We start from the raw sequence: 21,759 nt of genomic DNA, 5'->3' as shown, positions 1-21,759 counted from the left end.
GTGAACTGGATCGCTGCTTTTGAATAGAAAAGACGTTTATTTTCTCCGTTTAAAAGGTGTTTATTTTGTTTCGAATTACTATCTGACAATTTTAATTAAAGCATCGTCATAATTGGCATCAGAGACCCTGCCAGCAGCATTTTTTGTAAGCGGATCGTTTATCGTTTTTGGACAGCCGGCTTTGATCGGGACAGCAATATAATCGGACAACCATAAAAAAAAGAAGCAAACGACTGAATTTATAGTCAAAGCCGGCTTGATGCTGACTTGGTGAATAATTTCAAGCAAGACGAGACCTAACAGTACTTTTTAAGGACGGCCGAAACAGAATTGTTTGTTAAGGGAAATTCTTTGTGAACAATTGGTGGTGATAATGGGGTGAAAAGTTTAAAAACCTACCGGATTGATTGGAGAATAAGAATTTCAGTGATTGTTCGTGGGGCCAAGAAAGTCTAAGGACAAGACAAAAAAATAATTGCCAAAAATATATTGAGAACGTTACTAGTGTAATAACTAGTCATCTTGCTTTGCTACAATATCTAGTTTTCAGATATTGCGCTTAAAGTTCTCTTCAATAGGCTGAGTATATTTCTTGGATAAATAACCTAATATTGATAACATTTTTTTGGGCTGCGTAAACAAATCTTTTTGGCCTTTGACGATTCTCTCTATAATAATTATTTCGGCTAATTGCTGCTCCAAACCTCCCTGTAACAAAGTTGGTATCCTAAAAGGGCTTATCCAAGAGTTCCCTCTCAATCACTCGGACTGTCTGTCTTTCCTTTTTCTACAATTAGCCATGTCTCGATGCCTGTAAAATTTCAACTATCTTTCGTGGGGCCAAGAGGGTCTAAGGACAAGACAAATAAAATAACTGCTAATATGTTGAGGACATTATTCACTATCAGATTAAGAAAAATGATCCTCTATCAATGTTACTAGTGTAAAAACTAGTCATCTTGCTTTGCTACAATATCTTGTTTTCAGATATTGCGTTTAAAATTCTCTCCGATAGGCTGATTATATTTTTTGGAGAAATAATCTAATAGACATAACCTTCTTTTTTGGGGCTGCGTATACAATTCTTTTTAGCCTTTGGCTATGCTCTCTATAATAATTATTTTGGCTAATTGCTGCTCCAAACCTTTTCGTAACAAAGTTGGCATCCTAAAAGGCCTTGTCCCAGATTTGCCTCTCAATCACTCGGACTATTCGTCTTTGCTTTTTCTACAATTAGCCATATCTCGATGCAAGTAAAATTTCAGCGATTGTTCGTCGGGCCAAGAGGGTCTAAAGAGGAGACAAAAAAAATAATTGCTAATATATCGAGAACATTATTCACTATCAGATTAAGAACACTGATTCTCTATCAGTGTTACTAGTGTAAAAACTAGTCATCTTTCTTTGCTACAATATCTTTTTTTCAGATATTGCACTTAAAATTCTCTCCAATAGGCTGATTAAATTTCTTGGAGAAATAATCTACTAGACATGACCTTCTTTTTTGGGTCTGCGTAAACAATTCTTTTTAGCCTTTGACTATGCTCTCTATAATTATTATTTCGGCTAATTGCTGCTCCAAACCTCCTCGTAACAAAGTTGGCAATGGAAAAGAAAATAGTAAAAGAATTTTTAAATCAAAAGGCTCAAAAAATGATAAAAACACATTCTTGTGCAAAGCAAGCCAGTACTGACCCTGGAGAAGGTACCAGTGGTTTTTATAGGAACCCAAAAACAAATGTTAAAGATGGTTCTGAAAAGTCTAAAAGAATAAAGGTAAATCGAAATTAGGCACATGTTTTAAAATAACGCTAGGCCTACCAAGTTTTTTAGCCTGTATATTGCCCAATTATGGATGGGTTAGTCTAATAATAGGCTAAGATATTGCTTGGGAATTTTAAAGCTATCAAATTTTAAAATTAAAATGATGGAAAACCAGGTTGAATTTAGCCCAGACTAAATGTATTATAGACTATTGTCCCCTCTGAAGCAAATAGCCTAGCCTATTATTACTGAACTTACGATTGGTGGGGACTAGGTGATGCTTCACTTTGTTTAGTATCTATAAAATCACTAACAGGAGTCTTCTATTGGGCACACATGTTCAATGGCAGAGCACATGGATATCCACTCTGACTATTGGAAAAAATTAGTTTATAAGCTTATATAGAATGGTACTATCCAATCTCCTTATAATAAAAATTATTTTAGTCATCTAGTTGGAAAATTTAACCCTTCTGTATAGGAAAAAATCTAAATTTGCCAACTAGTTGACTAATAACTTCACCCCAGCAAAACTGTCATTTTCCAACTAGTTGACTAATAAATTCTCCCCAGAAGCACTTAAATTAGCCAACTAGTTTACAATAAATGTTGCCCCAGCAAAACTTTCCTTTTCCAACTAGTTGACTAATAACTTCTCCCCAGCAAAACTTAATTTTGCCATCTAGCTGGAAAGAAACATTGCCCCAGAAAACAATTAATTTTCCAACTAGTTGACTAAACTCACTCAAAATATTGCCTGGTTCTTCTGTGGTCTGATCAAGCCTTTTTAAAGAAGAAAAGAATTGTGATTCAAGTTCTGCAATGTGCTGTTGCTGCAAAAAGTATTTAAAAGCTGAAATCAAGATCTGCAGGCTCTTGAAAATAAGGTAAATACCGTAGTGTTTGGTAATAATATGCTTTTTGTGTTAGGATGAGTTGGTTAAGGTGAAATCCCTTTATCAGAGGCAACACTATAGCATTGCCTATAGTAAAGGCCATACAGCTCAAATGTTTTGTTGTTATTACCGTATTTATTTATATTTTTTTCCTCAGAGGCACTTCATATGGAAGGAGTTGTTGCATAAACTTCAAAGGCGGTTCATTTGTTTGGAAATCAAGAGTTCTAGAGCCCCTTTTAAGAGTCCAAAGTTATCAGAGGGCAACTAGCCCCTCCCCCACGCCCTTGTTTTCCCAAATGCATCCAATAAAAATTTGAGATATCATTTTTGTTAAAAATTGATCAAAGATCATATAACAAAAACTCCAGGGTAACCACCCCCCCCCCAGGGCCCGAGTGCAGGTATTTTAAGTTATGTCCTGGGGGAATATATGGTTTTTATGGAAGGAATGCTCGTACAAACTTTGCTTATCTTTCGCTGGAGGCTCGAATCACAGGTTGAAATAGTGTATACAATTATGTTTTGAATATTGATAGGGATCTGGCTACTTGTCTTTATACACTACACTTTTTCTGATATAAATCGTTTATCTTGACAATGTTGACATTCGAAGATAAACACTTTTTTTGATGAACGTGAACGTGAATAGTGTGATTCAAAAGATGGAAATGACTTTATGTGCTCTTTTATAAATTCTATCTCAATTCAGTTGACCTGTTTTGAGCTGGTTGGTGTGGAGTGGTAGCAGGAGTCTGGGTAAAACCATAGCCTGTCATTTTCGAAAAATAAAACCATCGATCTCTTTTTTTGTTAATCCAAAAGTGCTGCAGAAACATTTCATCCACGCTTGTTCAAGCTCAGTACTAGTCTAAGGTTATAAGTGAAGGTGGCATTTATTACTCGCCTAAGATAAACCGTTTCATGCTTTATTTTACTCTTCGGTGCAGCTTTTTTCATCAAATTGGTGAAGTGTTTGAGCAATTTGTCTTTGATCAGGTCCTAGCAGGAACCAATTACTGTCAAAAAAAAGTATTTTAAGGGAAGAAAACACTCATCCCTTTTAGGCAGCTAAGCTAAAGCTGTTATATACAGTTTTATACAGTGTTATATACAGTATATACAGTTTTAGCTGAGCTATAACAGCTAAGCTGTTATAGCTCAGCTAAAACTAGACTTAGTACCCTAAAAATTACACCAGTATTTATTCTTAGGCAGTCTTAGGCAAACTGCAGATCTTGAGGAGAGAAATCCTTTGTGTTTGTAGCTCATTTTTGCCAAATAGCTTATTTATCACCTTTTGGCTAAACACCACAGAATTGTTACTCTATTTTGTAATTTATAATATTTTTAATTTCTTTTTCCAATTGTTAAAAATGTTTTAAACTTTTTTGAAAAGGAAAAAAATAATATTGCACAGTAGCCCAAGTCCGCAGATATGAATCTACTCACTTTCCTTACTACTTCTCTCCTCTTTAAGTCTTCAATGTAACAAATACTACCCGTCTATTTCAGTTTTAACTCAACAGATTTCAGCATCATTTCAAAAAAAGTTTGTCATCACCCTCTCTCTACGGAAGTGTTCTTTGGGGTTGTGTTCTGAGGCACAAATTCTTGCACTCAGTATACAAGTTACCAACAGGGATGGTGTCTTCAATAATTCTGACTGAGAAAAGTTTTTTTTTGCATTGGCAAAGCAAGGCATTTAAAGCTGATATGCTAATTTTGTAGAAGTCATACTCTAGTCAAAACTTGATCTGTGATTGAATTGTGATCATTGTAAATAAATGAGATTTCTTTGATATGGTTCTTTAAGGTTTTGTTAGTATTCAAGTTGGGCTAAGCATTGAAGCAAGTTTGCGTTTTGTCTAAAAAAGAAGAGAACTGGATAACCTCTGCAGAACTAGTCAGTCTCTTGAGGGTGAACTGGAAGCTAAGATAGACTAAAAGAAACAAATTTCTGGGCTGATCCCATAATAATCAGAAAAAACGGTTAAGCTAGAGACTAACAGTGCGTGCAGCATATGAAATATTTATTACTGATGTCAGGCAAAATGTGCAGTTTATTTTTAAACTGCACCTGAGGGTAAGGGGCTTTTAAAATACGGTCTCGCGCGCTAATCTCGTATCTCAAAACCATATTTTTTTTTCAGGAAATAAAAAAAACCCATCACTTTTTGAATTTTGAAGCTGTAAGCACAGCGCTTGGTATATTGTCTGAGAAATAAATAGAAATATATTAGTTTAATTTTTTTCCTAGTTTAACTAGTTCGCCTAAAATTTTGACATACAGGACAAAAACAAAATTAACCAGCTTCAATTGAAATAAAGCAGAAATGGGTTAAGTATCTCTTTTCCTCTGGAAGGGTATCAGAAAAAGTGTGACAACCAGCGCAGAATTTTTCATTGCTTCCTTAATAGTTCGAATGTAGTTTTGGGGAACGTCAATTTTCATTCTATTGATTTTCACTTATATGGTTCCTTGTAGAGAATCGCATTCCATCTACGTATCCGCCTTCTTTAAGTATTTCTGCTCTATTACAATCTTCTTCACAGAAGCCAGTTTTTGGACGACTTCCTGGAAATAATTTTAATACCCCTTTTTTTGTCAAAAAAAAATTAAAAAAGAAAAAAAAATGAGGGACGACTGAGAGGCGAACCCATTTGCATAGTCTTTGTTGACAGAAGTTGGAGGTCTTAGCAACCCAACCAAGGTCAATATTTTAGGAGAGCATTAGTTAAGGCAGCTTAAGCAAGAAAAAGACTAGCTGTGAAATAGTTCTCACTGTAAAATGCGAGAAAAAAGAAGGACAGTTAATTAATCAATATCCCAGTTGATTTGACAGCTAAAATTTTGTACTTGAGCAAAACCTTGGTTCACGCAGATCCAGTTTTTTCTCAGGCAAAATGGATGCAGCAAAAATGCAAAATTCTTCACACCAATCTGGTCTAGTACATCAGTCAAAACAACATCTATCACCTCGAAGTACTTAAACAGATGAGTTAAAATATTTCAATGCAAGCATCAAGCCATCATAATGCTTCTTCTCCTTCTTCCAAAAAAAATCACGTGAAATATATAGGCTAATATATATATATATATATATATATATACATATATATATATATATATATGTATATATGTATGTTAGAATAACTGCAGAAATGGACATCAGACAATGAATGGAACTTGGCAGGTTTCACAAAAATGTGCATTTTTACGTGAAATTGCATCTCTGTGAACCTGGGGTAAAACTGTTAGACTATCTTCAAGACTATTTACTCCTAAATTCAGTTGTTTGATTTACCTTAGCTGTAGCCCATTTGTTAAAAGCAAATAATGTAAATTTTCATTGGACCGGGAACAGTATGTTTTTTTTTTTCTCTTTACGTCACGTCGTTAGCTAAAAAACTATTCTGATGAAAATTTAATTCCAAAATATATGGGTAACAAAACTGTTGATAGCGTAAGTTTGTTTCTAGCTCGTTGGTTAAAGAAAGTATTGCTGGGGAAAAGTTGCTAGTCAACTAGTTGAAAAATAAATTGTTTTCTGGGGCAATGTTTCTTTCCAGCTAGTTGGCAAAATTAAGTTTTGCTGCGGAGAAGTTATTAGTCAGCTAGTTGGCAAAAGTAAGTTTTGCTGGGGAGAAGTTATTAGTCAACTAGTTGGAAAAGGAAAGTTTTGCTGGGGCGACATTTATTGTCAACTAGTTGGCAAATTTAGGTGTTGCTGGGGAGAAGTTATTAGTCAACTAGTTGGAATAGGAAAGTTTTGCTGGGGAGAAGTTATTAGTAAACTAGTTGGCAAATTTATGTTTTTTTTTTTTTTATTTAGGAAATGTATTTACTTATCTTTCAAACCTTATAAATTAGGTTTGAGCAAATTTATGAAGAGGAAAAAATTATAGCTGTACTTCGGTTAAGAAGATGATCTATTTTGCAAGGTTTCACTTTTATAACACAAGATTTTTAAAGGTCATCAAAGGTCAGGACCCTCTAGAGGGAGAAAGAGTAGAGGTAGGTACTTGAAAATACCTTCCTGGGGCATACTTTAACCCATAGACCCATCCCTGAAAGTCTCATTTTCCTAACCTAACCCCTTTCCAAAATAGCCAAAAGAAGCTAAAGTAGAATTTTACCAAAAAATTAATTACAAATTCTAAAAATAAGACAAAAATATCCCTCCAGCAAAGGAACAAAGACAGATCAATGAAGGAACATACACAATTTATGTCCATTAAATGCAAGATAGAAATGAAAAAAACTTCAAATATGCATCTGTTTTCTTTAACAGACAGGAGGAATAACTTCCCCATATTTTGTCAAACCCTCCAAGCTTTGAAAAATTCAATCTAACTTTTGGAACCAGATATTAGAAAAGACTAATTATCATGGGTATTAATAAAAAAAATCCCTGGCTTCAAAGCCCAATAAAGAACTCACATTACATATCCAATTAAGAGGGAGACAGGGATAGAGACAGAAGTTGTAACTGAATATTCGCAATAGTGATAATTATATTTGAAAAAAAATCTGTATTATTAACATATTTTATGCTATTCACAATAAATTATAAAATTATTAGTCAACTAGTTGGAAAATGAATTGTTTTTTGGGGTAATGTTTCTTTCCAGCTAATGGCAAAATTAAGTTTTTCTGCGGAGAAGTTATTAGTCAACTAGTTGGAAAAGAAAAGTTATGCTGGTGAAAAGTTATTTGTTGACTAGTTGGCAAATTTATGTTTTTTTTTCAAAAATTTAGGAAATGTATTTATATCTATTTAAAAACTTATAAATTAGGTTTCAGAAAAATTATGAAGATGAAAAAATTATTGATGTACTTCATTTAAGAAGATAATCTATTTTGCAAGGTTTCACTTTTATAACACACAGATTTTAAAGGTCATTAAAGGTCAGGACCCTCTAGAGGGAGAAAGGGTGGAGGTAGGTACTTCAAAATATGTCCTTCCCAGGACATACTCTATCCATTAGACCCATACCTGAAAATTTCATTTTCTTAACATAACCCCTTTCCAAAATAGTCAAAAGTAGCTAAAGTAGAATTTTACCAAAAAATTAATTACAAATTCTAAAAATGAGACAAAAATACTCCACCAGTAAAGGGACAAAGACAGATCAATGAAGGAACATATACAATTTATGTCCATTAAATGCAAGATAGAAATGAACAAAACTTCAAATATGCATCTGTTTTCTTTAACAGACAGGAGGAATAACCCTCCAAGCTTTGACAAATTCAATCTGACTTTTGGGACCAGGTATTATAAGACTAATTATCCTGAGAATTAATAAAAAAAATCCCTGGCTTCAAAGCCCAATATATAACTCAAATTACATCTCCCATTAAGAAGGAGACAGGGAGAGAGACAGAAGTTGTAACTGAATAGTAACAAGCTTTGACAAAATTACAGCAATAAACTGAAAAATATAATTTTATTCTTGTAAAAATTTAATATCACTACTAAATTCACTTTTCACAAGCATATTTCTATCAACATCTTTTGAAGAAATACTCCTAGGTGAGGGCAAATCTGTGCTGACTTCATTGTAATCATTAACTCGAATTTCAATAAAAACGCCATTCGAATGAGATAATGGTTCTGTACTTTGATTTTGATTCAAAAGTGGAGATTTTGAGCTAATAGAGCCATTTAATGATGATTTTGCTCGCGCAGCTAAGTTAGCAGCAGATGAATCTGTTTTCTTTGCCTAAAAAAACAAACAAAAACAATATAAGCCACTAATAGGAAGACAGTAGTTTGAAAAGAGAAAAGTGTTACAGAAATAGCGAAAGAGAGAGAGATAGAGAGAGAGAGAGAGAGAAAGAGAAAGAGTATGCATGGGAGAAGTTATTAGTCAACTAGTTGGAAAATGAAAGTTCTGCTGGGGAGAAGTTATTAGTCAACTAGTTGGAAAAGGAAAGTTTTATTGGGTCAACAATTACTGTCAACTCGTTGGAAATTTTAGGTTTTTCCAGGGAGACTTTACGAGTTAACTAGTTGAAAAAGCAAAGTTTTGCTAGGGAGAAGTTATTAGTCAACTAGTTGGAAAAGGAAAGTTTTGCTGGGGCAACATTTATTGTCAACCAGTTGGCAAATTTAAGTGTTGCTGGGGAGAAGTTATTAGTCAACTAGTTGGAAAATGACAGTTTTGCTGGGGTGAAGTTATTAGTCAACTAGTTGGCAAATTTAGATTTTTCCTATACAGATGGGTTAAATTTTCCAACTAGATGACTAAAATAATTTTTATTATAAGGAGATTGGATAGTACCATTCTATATAAGCTTATAAACTAATTTTTTCCAATAGTCAAAGGGTGGAGTCCCAGAGCACATCTCTGTCCTAGAGCAGACTGAAGAGACAGAAGCTTCCAAGTATTTTATGTTGTTTTTACTGTTTTACCTGTCTTTCTTCTGGCCTCCATGGCACTATTTCCAGTAAATATCTTGATCAATAGAGTATTTAGATAGTTAAGAAACAACATTACTTGGTAAATTTTTACCAAATCATATTATTGACTTACAAATAAAGTGAATATACCACTCAATGCTTTTTTTATGCTCTTTCCAAATATTATAATCATTTTTGTTGGAAAGGAATTTTACCCCCACCCCTATATTCCAATTCAGGGTATATGTTTGCTTATTAGGGGGGTGAGGGTAAAGTTTAAATTTACCTCCCATTTACATCAGAAATAAAGTTCGCCCCCCCCCTAATGTGCAAATATATACCCTGAATTGGTATATATAGAGGTGGGGGTAACATTTATTTCCAACAAAAATGATTATTATAGTTAGAAAAAGCATAAAGAAAGGCATCTAGTGGTATATTCACTTTATTTATAAGTCAATATTATGATTTGGTAAAAATCTACTGATTACTTTTACAATCGGAACTTCATCCTGAATCCAAATGTGACATTTGTGTAAGTTGTAAATTCAATTCTAGACCATTTACTGACCCCAAAAGATTATTGTAAATATTGAGCAGTTCATATTATTGACTTAGCCTACAAATAAAGTGAACATACCACTAGATGCCATTTTGTATGCTCTTTCTGAATACCACATAATAATTGTTTTTCTTGCAAATTCAATTTTAAGCCCTTTTAGGACCCTTGAAAATGATGATTTGATTCCATAATTTTGGATGTAAAAATAATATTTGTTTCAGTAAATTTTTACCAAATCATATTATTGAGCTATGAATAGAGTGAATATACCACTCAATACCTTTTTTTATGCACATTACAAATATAATAATCATTTTTGTTGGAAATGAATTTTAGCCCCTGCCCCTATATATACCAATTCAGGGTATATATTTGCACATGAGGGGGGTGGGGGGAAAGTTTAAACTTACCTCTTATTTACATCAGAAATAAAATTTACCCCCCCCCCCCAATGTGCAAATATATACCCTGAATTGTATAAATAGGGGTTGGGTAAAATTTATTTCTGACAAAAATGATTATTATATTTGTAAAGAGCATAAAAGAAGGCATCAAGTGGTATATTCACTTTATTTGTAACTCAATAATATGATTTGGTAAAAGTTTACCTTTGTTTTAACCTTATTATTTCATTATAAACCCATTCTTTAAAAGTTGTATAATTCACAAACATTGATTTGTCAAGATTAAGTTGAATTAAAAAATTCAAAAGAAACCTGCCATGTTTTGTTCTTAATTTGTTAGGCCAATTAAAACTGGTGTTTCAGCTATATGTTGAAAAATATCAAAGCCAAAAGAAGAAACATGGCAGATAGAAAAATAGAGAATTTTTTTTAAATTTTTATCAAACTAAACTGTGAAAAATCAATGCTTGTTGATTATATAACTTTAACAAAAGATTTTATAATGAAACAGTTAGTTTGAAACCAATATTTTTACCCTTTACATGTGATAAAATATAGAAAGAAATTATCATTTTCAAGGGTACAAAAAAAGGCTTAAAACTGAATTTACAAGAAAAGCAATTATTATATTTAGAAAGAGCATAAAAAATAGCATCTGTTGGTATGTTTACTTTATTTCTAGGTCAACAAAATGAACTACTCAATATTTACCAAGATGATACCATTTTCTCTTATTTTAGATACCACTTATATGCCTGTGTTAGCATCAATCTTGTTAAAACTGGTTTACCTTCAAGTTGAATCAACAGTGACAAAATTGAGAATCAATAAGCATAGAAAATATATAATATGGGCTATATATTTGGATAAAGTTGGAAAGGATAGGTTCAGTTATGTTAGGTTAAAATTGAATTTGTAATGGAAACAAATTTCATATTTGGATTCAGGATGAAATTCTGATTCTAGAAGTAAATTTGTTTCTAAGCTATCTGATACTCTGTTAATCAAAATACTTACCATATTTCTAATCATTTAGCATCTTTGCTTTAACAGAGGACTTTGAGATGCATCAGTGGTCTTCACCCCATAGATAGTAGCTAAGAGACATGAACATTTGTTTTTTTTTTAGAATTATTGAGACTGCGTATGTTTGTTTTCATTGTTCACAGATTGTCTTGTCAGAAGCTTTTTCATGGTGCTGAAAACATAGAATGCAATGGAGACAATTGTGATCAAAGATATCTAGTTTCCTACTATTTTTAGATTTGGCAACTATATGTCACATCAATGTAGGAGAATGATTTTGAAAATTGCCTCATAGACTCTAATTTGGTAGTTAGTCTCATGCTTCAATAATTCCAGAGTGATGTAGCATGCTGGGCAAAGCTGGCAGAGACCAGTCAAATAAGCCTTTCAGTTTCATGGTTGGATCCTCCCCCCAACAAGGAATCCAAGGTAGACCAATGCTCCAACTTGCTCAATGCTGTTACTGTCCAGGAATGTGGAAGGAGGACTCCAAGAATGGGCAAATATCACTTTGGTCCATTGGTTCCATTTTTAAGAGTCAAAAGTAATTGAAGGCAACTAAAACCCTCCCCCACCCTGTCATGCCCTATTTTCTCCAAATGTATCTGATAAAAATTATGAGATAACAATTTTGTTCAAAATAGTTCAAAGATCAAATAACAAAAACTTCAGGGTTGACACAACACCTCAATACCCAGGTGCACATGTTGAAAGTTAAGCCCCAGGGGCATATAAGGTTTTGATGAAGGAGGGTTGCATAAACTTCAGATGGGACTCATTTGATTGGAACTTATAAGTTCTAGTTCCATTTTTAAAAGTCAAAAGTGATCAGAGAGTGACTAGACCCCCCTCCCCACACCATCTTTTCCCCTAATGCATCTGATAAAAATTTCTGAGATAGCCATTTATTTCAAAATAGTTCAAATATCCGATAACAAAAACTTCAGATTCAACACCTCCTCCCCCTCCAGGACCCAGGGGCAAGTGTTGTAAGTTACATCCCAGGGGCTTATATGTTTTTTTTTATGGAAGGGATGGTTGTACAAACTTTGGAGGAGTTTCATTTGACTGGAAATTGAAAGTTTTAGTTCCCTTTTTAAAAATTGAAAATGACTGGGGGGAGTGCAACTAGAATCCCCCCCCCCTCCATGCCCTCTTTTTCCCAAATGCATCTGATCAGAGTTTTGAGATAAACAGCTTGTTCAAAATAGTCCAAAGATCATAACAAAAACTTTGGGGTTGACACAACCCCCCAGGGTCTAGAGGCAAGTGTTATAAGCTGTGTCCCCAGGGTATATGTTGTTTTTATGGAAAGGGTGGCTGTATAATCTTTGGAGGTCACTCATTTGATTATAAATGAAAGTTCTAATGTGATTTTAAGAGTCAAGAGTGATCAGAGGGCAACTAGTCAACATCTTTTTCTCCCAAATGAATTTGATCAAAATTTTGAGATAGCCATTTTGTCAAATATAGTTTGTAGATCAGATAACAAAAATTTTGGATTCAACACAAACCCCCAGAACCTGGGGGCATGTTTTGAAAGTTATGCCCAGGGACATATAAGGTTTTTGTGGAAGGAAGTATGAAATTCAAATGTGGCTCATTTGATTGGAACTTCATAGTTCTAGTTTGATTTCAAGAATCAAAAGTAATTGAAAAGCAACTAGACCCTCCCCCCCTCATGGCCTATTTTCTCCAAATGCATCTGATCAAAATTATGAGATAGTAATTTTGTGCAATAAAGTTCAAAGATCAGATAACAAAATCTTCAGGGTCAACATAACACTCCAGAAGACGGGGACACATAATGAAAGTTATGCCCCAGGGACATATAAGGTTTTGTGGAAGGAGTGATCATATATACTTCAGATTGGGTGCATTTGATTTGAACTTGAAAGTTCTAGTTCCATCTGTAAGAGTCAAAAGTGATCAGAGGGTTACTGGACCCCCCACCCTCTTTTCCGCAAATGCATTTGATCAAAATTTTAAGATAGCCATTTTGTTCAAAATAGTCCAAAGATCAGATAATAAAAAACTTTGGGGTCAACACAGCCCCCCAAAGCCTGGGGGCAAGGGCTGTGAGCTGTGCCCCAGGGTACATTTGGTTTTTATGGAAGGGCTGGTTGTATAATCTCTGGAGGGTGCTCATGTGATTATAAATTGATATTTCTAGTTTGAATTTAAGAGTCTAAAATGATCAGAGGGCAACTAGCCATTGCCCTTTTCACCCAAATTAATTTGACCAAAATTTTGAGATGGCTATTTTGTTCAAAATAGTCGATATATTGTATAACAATGCCTCTAGGGTTGACACAGCTCTGCAAAACCTGGAGTCAAGGTATTTACCTTATTCCCCAGGGGCATATGAGTTTTTATGGAAAACCTGGCTGTATAAACTTTGGAGGAGGCTGATTGGATTGGAAATTGGAAGTTCTATTTCTCTTTTAAAGAATCAAAAGTGATCATAGGGCAAATTGCTTCCCTCATGCCCTCTTTCCCCCAAATCTATCTACTCTAAATTTTGAGTTCAACATTTTTTTCAAAGTAGTCCAAAGATGATATAACAAAGTCATCAGGGTTGACACAATCCCCAGAACCCAGGGCAAAGGTTATAAGTTATGTTTCAGGGCACTTCAGGTTTTTATGGAAGGTGTGATCATATACACTATGGAGAAAGCTTATTTGATTGAAAATTGAAAGTTCCAGTTTCTTTTCAAAAGTGATCAGAGTGCAACTAGCCCTGTCTCCCCATGCCATTTTTTCTCCAAATGTATCAGATCAGAATTTTGAATTAGATATTCTGTTCAAAATAGTTGAATTTTCAAGTAACAATGATTCTGGGTTGGAATTCCTTCCCCCCTCCAGCCCTAGGGGAAAGGGTTATAAATTATTCTAGTTACCCATTGTTAGCATAAAAGGTTTTTATGGAAAGCATGGTTGCATATACTTTGAAGGTGGCCTATTGGAATTTTTTTTTGCCCTTTTTAAGAGTCAAAAGCGGTCATAAAGTAACCAGGCCCCCCCACCCCTTGCGAATTTTTTCTCTGTTTTGTTCAAAATAGTCCAAAATTCAAATAACTATTACTTAGGGGTTGAAAAGCCCCCCATAGCCCCCAGGCTAGGGTTGTAACTTATGCAAGTTGACCATTGTTAACATATTAATTTAAAAAAACAAAGTTTTTCTGAGGGAAGTAAAGAGCAAAGTTAAAACTTAAAACAGACAAAAATTATTACTTCACAGCCTATTTAATATATATTAATATAGCTAGTATAAATAAACCAACTAATTATGTTTCCCTATGCTTTTAGGATTATAAAAAACTAGAACTTTACTGAAAACACAAAATAATATAGGACTATGGTACAGTAAAAGCAAACCAATTAAGAAAACTTTTTATAGAATCAAAATATTATCAATCCCTTTTAGGATCAATCCCTTTTAAGATAAAGCAACAATCCATTTTAGGATTTTCTTCATTGTTTATGTTTAATTTGGTGTCACTTCTGCACAATGGCTCAGTCCAATGACTGGCTCTCGTTTTGTATCTTAAAAGGACATGTCATGATTAGTTTGTACACAAGTTCGAAGTAAGGCCATATTGATAGTATTAGGACTATAGACTAGCATTAGAATTTGCATTATAGGTTGAAATTCACTCTTATATAGAGAGAAATAATTGGATTCCAGAGTTCATATTATGTCTTATTTGGTCTTCATTTCAAGTGATGCTAAAGCATATTTCTTACAATCTAAGACTGTATATTACCCACTATTGGTATTATAGCTGGTGAGAGCAAAATGCTGCTTGATAAATCCATCCAATATTTCTGTATGCTGTTCAATTACTTTGTGGTTATTAAAAAATATTTATTTTTATGCTTATGTTTTTAAGATAATTTTAATTTTATACTGAAAGTTACTAATGTCAAAACTCGTGTAAGACTATGAAAATCTTTATAGATTCGTTTAGTGTTGTCAGAATACATACTCATTTTTGACTCTTTAACCAATAAACCAGTATTTTATGCTTGACGATTGTGTTTTCAGTAAAGTTCTAGTTTTGTGTTATCCTAAAAGTATAGGGAAACGTAATTAGTTGGTTTATTTGTACTAGTTTTATTAATACATATTAGATAAGCTGTGAAGCTATCATTTTTGTCTGTTTGAAGTTTCAACATCACTCGTAGCTTCCCTCAGAAAAACTTGGTTTTTTAAAATTAATCTTGGTTTGTTTTTGATTAAAATTTAATGTAGAAAAAAGGCTGCCGTGGTCTTTTTTATTTATACGGAATAATGTACGCTCGTTTTAAGTTTTAATGTCACTTCTTAGTTTCAGTTGAAAATATTCACGAACATGACCTATGATTCAAGTGAACATACCACTCAATGCCTATTTTTTAGGTTTCTTCCAAATATAATAATTGTTTTTGGTGCGAATTCAATTTTAAACCCTTATGAAGAGAAGCTGTAACCACTTTGCATCCTATGTACCATCCTACCTTTTTTTTTTTTTTTATATAAATAGTTTCCCCACTTTTCTTTCCCTACTCAGCTTATCAAAAAATTGCATTTCCCTCTTAAATCAAAGAACAATATATTTCCGCTATTTGTCGAAACAATTGATAAATAGCAGAAAACACTCCCTAAAGAATATGGAGAAAGTAGGTCACATTTAGATGTTTAGCAATTAGCACTGAAAATACTTCCTAGAATACAATATTTCTTATGCCATATAAGAAACCAAATTTTCAACAATTCATCATTCATATTTTGAACTAGCTCATATTCACTAAGTACAGAAATTGAAGAAAAAATTAATTCTAGGGATTCAATGACTGATTTCCAACAAAAAATGGTAAGTCTGTTATCATTTTCCTCAGGTTGTGAATGGAAAATATTTATATTGATAGCTTGTTCGATTCAAATATTTGATCATATTTACTAAAGCAGCCACTGATGCCATAAAGAATTGCTCCTTCTCTCTCTGAAGAAACAAAATTTCAAATAAAATATCATTCAAAACATTGAATATAATAAGAAATCACTAATTTTCAAATCAAGGGAGTGTGCAGGAAAAGCAGGCTTGCCACCCCTAGTGATTTATCACTATTTCTAGTGATTTCTTAAATTGCCTAGTGATTTTTTTTTCTAGCTAGTGGTTTTCGTTCTAAAACTAGTGATTTTTACCTAAATCTAGGGATTTTTCATCATATAGGGCGTAGATTCATGATTCAATTGAATAAATGATACAACAAGCTAACTATTATAAAAAAACACACACAAAATAGTGATCCACTACAGTTCCTAATAAGTTTCAGATTAGCCTTTATACAAATATAACGCGTTTTAAAGCATGTGGATGTGAGATACAGCTTTCTAATGATCCATTAAGCACCTCCTTAATGTGTTCTGGTAAACTACTATCCATGAAAAAAAAGAAAAAAAAAAGGAGACAGATAATTGCTACCCATGCAAAAAAGTCATTTTCTTTGGTGTTCAAGGTAGGAGACTGTAATTATCCTACAAAAGGTTTTCGACCATGCTGATTCCCATGGCGTACGTTTTATTTCAATTCGATGCCATTTTCAAGGGGTTTCTTGCTCTTTCTACAAATAACCATAAATTTCTTTTCGCAATAAGCTTTTACTTCTAAGACAAACCAAAATAATAGTTACCATTCCTAAATTTTAAAGAGTTCATAGTAAATTCTTCCATTGGACTAATGAGACTTACTAAGGGGGCTGGGAGGGGGAGTATACGGTGAGGGTTCCTTGTAAATCTCCAATTAAGGGTTTTGGACCATAATTATTACAATGGTACTGTTTTATACTTCAAAGCTTTTCAACTTAAGAAGTAGCACAAAAGGTGCCATTTTTTGTGCTATTTAGCACTTACGGATGGCAAAACTGAATAAAATGACGTAGATATGAGCAATAGCTTTCAAATCAACCATTAAACATCTCTCTAAGAAGTTCTGGCAGCCCACTAGCCCATGGGCATAGGGAGGGGGGCAGGTGCCCCCCCCCTAAACCTTCAAATTTACATTAGATATGGCTGAAAAAGCAGATGGTTTGGAAAAAGCAGTTGATAAAACTCCACCACACTATCAACTGCCCCCCCCCTAGACAATATGCTGCCTACGCCCATGCACTAGCCCTTAGCTTTTCAACTTAGGACATGGCATCAATAGTGCCATTTGGCAGTTGCAGGTGGTGTAATTCATAAATCAAACGTATATATCAGAAATAGCTTTAATGTGAACTATTAAACATCTGTATACGATGTTTTTGTAGCCCGCAAGCCCCCCCTTGAGAAATGGCACAAAAAGTGCCATTTTTGTGCCATATGGCACTTGCAGATAGTGGAATTTATAAAAAGCACGTAGATGTGAGAAATAGATTTTTAATGAGTCATTAAACATATCTCTAAGATGTTCTGGTAAACCGCTAGTCCTGGAAAAAAAGGGAGACAGATCAGTGCTACCCATGCGAAAAAGTGATTTTCCTTGATGTTCAAGATGGGGGATTGTAATTATCCTACAAAAGGTTTTTGACCATGCTGATTCCAATGGTGGACTTTTTATTTCGATTTGAAGCCATTTTCAAGGGGTTTCAGGCTCTTTTTTGAAATCACCATAAATGTCTTTTTGCAATAAACTTCTACTTCTAAGATTAACTGAAACAATAGTTGCCATTCCTGATTCAGTGTCAAATGGAAATTTTTTCTCACTAGACAGTTTTTTTTGAAAACACGTTTTTCAACTTTGATTACTATGGGCTGTGGATTGCTCTTTACTAGGTTGCAGCTGCTGCTGCAACCATGATAAGAATTTATTTAAAAAAAAACAATGTTTTTCAAAGGGAAGTAAAGAGCGAAGTTGAAACCTAAAACGGACAAAAATTACCACTTCACAGCCTATTTAATATATATTAATATAACTAGTATAAATAAACCAACTAATTATGTTTCCCTATGCTTTTAGGATTATACAAAACTAGCGCTTTACTGAAAACACAAAATAATATAGGACTATGGTACAGTAAAAGCAAACCAATGAAGAACAATTTTTATAAAATCAAAATATTCTCAATCCCTTTTAGGATCAATCCCTTTTAAGATAAAGCAAAAATCCATTTTAGGATTTTCTTTATTATTTTACGTTTAATTTGGTGTCAGTTCTGCAAAATAGCTCAGTCCTACGACTGGGTCTCGTTTTGGGTCTTAAAAGGACATGTCATGATTAGTTTGTACACAAGTTCGAAGTAAGGCGATATTGATATTATTAGGACTATAGACTAGCTTTATAATTTGCATTATAGCTTGAAATTCACTCTTTTATAAAGAGAAATATTCGGATTTCCAGAGTTCATATTATGTCTTATTTGATCTTCATTTCAAGTGATATTAAAGCATATTTCTTACAATTTAAGACTGTATATTACCCACTATTGGTATTATAGCTAGTGAGAGCAAAATGCTGCTTGATAAATCAATCCAATATTGATTCTATATTGGTAAAGACTATGAAAAGCTTTATAGATTCGTTTAGTGTTGTCAGGATACATACTCATTTTTGACTCTTAAATCAATAATCCTGTTTTTTATACTTGACTTTTGTATTTTCGGTAAAGCGCTAGTTTTGTATAATCCTAAAAGCATAGGGAAACATAATTAGTTGGTTTATTTGTACTAGTTATATTAATATATATTAAATATGCTGTGAAGTAATAATTTTTGTCCGTTTTAAGTTTCAACTTCGCTCTGTACTTCCCTCGGAAAAACTTTGTTTTTAAAATTAATCTTTGTTCATTTTTGATTATAATTTAATGCAGAAACAACGCTGCCATGATCTTTTTTATTTATACGGAATAATGTATGCTCGTTTTAAGTTTTAGTGTCACTTCTTAGTTTCAGTTGAAAACTTATTTTTAATATACTTTCTAATTATCACCGATCTAGGGGAGATAAGACAGCTCTAAAAAATACTGCAAACAGCCTTGACAGCTAAGAAAAACTTTTAGTCAATAACATAAAGTTCATTATCCTTACTTCACAAAACAGTACATTTAATCAGGAACTTTTGTTTTCCGATGAGCATAAAGCTGTTTTTACTCGGCTGACTTCGCCTGAAAAAGCCATAATGAAGACAGGGCTTTATAAACCACCTACTGACTAGCAGAAACTAGAAGGCTAATGTAACAAAAGAAAGCTGTTTAAGGGCTCATTTAAAAGCTTGTATTTATACTTAATTACTTTTTATAAATTTGACTTGATAGCACATTCCTACAAAATGCACTTTCGGTTGTTTCCCCAACTTTTTTAAATGAAACAAGTGCCTTTTCAAATGAAAAGGCAATATTATATTCCAATATTATACGTTTGTAGGTAGTTGAAGGCGATGATTTTTTTTTGTCAAAATGATCTAAAATCATAGCATTTAAAAACAAAATAAGAGAAGAATTAGGTCTTGGGAGGAGGTTTAGTTGCCCTCCAATCTTTACGGTCTCTTAAAAAGGACACTAGAACAAAAAAAAACAACAAATAGAAACGTATCCGTGATCAGTCTTCTGGCAAAAACATAAATTCCACGTTTGTGCAGATCAGGCTCCGTGTTCTCGAAATACCTTAATCCATCAAAATCCCTTTTTATTCAGAGGGTAGAATCCTTTCATAGGTAGATATTAAACGTAATGAAATTTATGTATATGCAATATGTATAAAAACCCTACTCTTATCAATTTTTTTCGAACGTAAAGTTTTTAATTATGGTAACGAGTTAGGTGAGTCTATCATTAATAGCTGCTTAACACTATGAACTGTTTGTTTTCATAGAAGAAAACAAACAGCAACAGCAACCTTATAAGAAAATTAAATATTTTCTTGTGAACAATTATCGCTTATCATCAGAAGTGGTACCAAACCAATCCTGCTCAACTCATCCTCAGAGCTATACTGTGATGTTTATCCTCTCCATAGTATGGTGCAGACTGTTTCGTGTATTTGTATTATCCTTTCTTGTTTTAGTTTTTTTTTGTGTTTAAAGCTTTTTCCAATAGGCAATGTTCAGAAGTCCTGCAAAAAAAAAAGTCCCGCCAGACCCCAAATCAAATTCCAGTGAAAGTGTCATAGTGAAAGATACCCATCTTGGCTGGTCAAGCACACTATCTCAAAGTTCAAATGATAGCTCCAATGCGGAGAATGGGACAATGATAAGTGTAGGGGCTAATGTAACCATAAATGATGATAATGGGTTTCAAGAGGTCCTCTCTTGAAGATCTAAAAAAAGGGAAAAAATCTCTCCAACTAAAAGTATTTCCCCTCTCCCTGCCCAAGATCATCTCTCCAAAAACTTAGGAATTTACCTTAAAATTACTCCTACTACCCCCTTTGAAATAAAAATGATCACTGCAATAAGAGTTGCAATTTTTAAATTGCTAAAATCAATGTTCTCTCTTAACATTAACCGTGATGGATATCTGCTAATAGCTGTAGAAGATTAGAAATCAGCAGATACAATAATTAACCTAAAATCCCTTCTGAATACCCCAATTATTGCATCTAATTGGAACCCAAAACAATCACCAACAAAAATAGTAGTTTATAATGTTCCCCCTGAGATATCCACTCAGGAGTTAAAAGAAGGCCTCTCAGATAGGGCTGGAAACACATTCCCAGTTGAGGATGTTACCCAACTTGGCAAACCTAACTCTAATGGCCTAAAAACTAGAAGATCCTTCTTATTCACACTGAAGGAAAAAATTAATATCCCAGAAAAATTATTCCTATTTGGGCAAATCAAACCACACAAGGAATACAAACCTAAGCCTATCCAGTGTCAGAAGTGTCACAAACTGGGACACACAACAAACAAATGCAATGAAATTCTCCAAGAGCGTAGTAATTGTAAAGCTTTCCATCCTAAAGAGCTGACAACTTGCAACAACACCCAGCCTACATGCATCAATTGCAAAGGCCCACATGAATCTACAAATAAATCATTATGCCCTGCATACAAGAAAAGAGCTCTAACACTCCAAATATCAACAGAGAAGGCCATCCCATACCCCTTTGCAGCAATGGAAGCAAATGCTGCCCAACAATACCAAATAAAGCCTGTAATGAAACCAACTAAATCCCCCAAGTCAAACACCCCAAATGCATTAAGCACCCAATATAAAACACCATCTTCTAAGCCCCCTAGCTCAAATCCCTATGAAAAGGACTCACCAAGCCAACAAGCCTCCTTGTCCGGTGAGATGAGGTCAGCCTGGCCCCCCTCCCAAGAAGAAACAAACCAGAAACACTACCAGGAATCAATCCCCTAACTGACAAACAGGATGCACAACCAAAAATGCAATCCCCAAATATATGTTTATTTTTTTCTAAACTGTAATGCAGTTCAGGCCATGAACATACATCAACTACAGAAAACAAAAATCATTGCAGAATTTGCAAAAATCTACATCCCAGATGATATGCTCATTCAAGCAAAAAAACATCTTGCTTTACTTTTAACAAAGCTGAACATTGATACAGAGCCATATGAAAAATAAATCAACAACACAACATATATCAATACTCCAATGGAATTTAAGATCACTCACAGAAAATAAGCTAAATGAACTAATATCTTTTATGAATAATAATTCCAGTAATATTGCTTGCCTCCAGGAAACTCATTTAACCCAAAATCAAC

At 33.8% G+C, this 21,759-nt stretch overlaps 1 protein-coding gene across 3 annotated transcripts in view; it reads left to right on the top strand.

Moving 5' to 3' along the window:
- Positions 1 to 1,643: 1,643 nt before the first annotated feature.
- Positions 1,644 to 21,759, top strand: part of LOC148956924 (DNA (cytosine-5)-methyltransferase 3B-like) — a 72,283-nt gene continuing 52,167 nt past the window's right edge. Inside the window, exon 1 of one of the 3 annotated variants that reach the window (XM_089087773.1) lies at positions 1,644 to 1,776. In XM_089087773.1, coding sequence (XP_088943899.1) covers positions 1,654 to 1,776 — 123 coding nt within the window. In that variant the 5' untranslated portion in view covers positions 1,644 to 1,653. Of the gene's footprint in view, positions 1,777 to 11,390; positions 11,607 to 21,759 lie in introns of those variants that run through there. The other 2 variants (XM_089087783.1, XM_089087779.1) reach the window with 2 other exon arrangements.

This window comes from Artemia sp. Qi Xiang Cuo, chromosome 1 (genome assembly GCF_049724085.1).
Source record: "Artemia sp. Qi Xiang Cuo chromosome 1, ASM4972408v1, whole genome shotgun sequence".
NCBI classification, from domain to species: Eukaryota; Metazoa; Arthropoda; class Branchiopoda; order Anostraca; family Artemiidae; genus Artemia; species Artemia sp. Qi Xiang Cuo.
The sequence above is the reverse complement of the archived record's forward strand: the minus strand, read 5'-3'. Positions and strand labels throughout refer to the sequence as shown.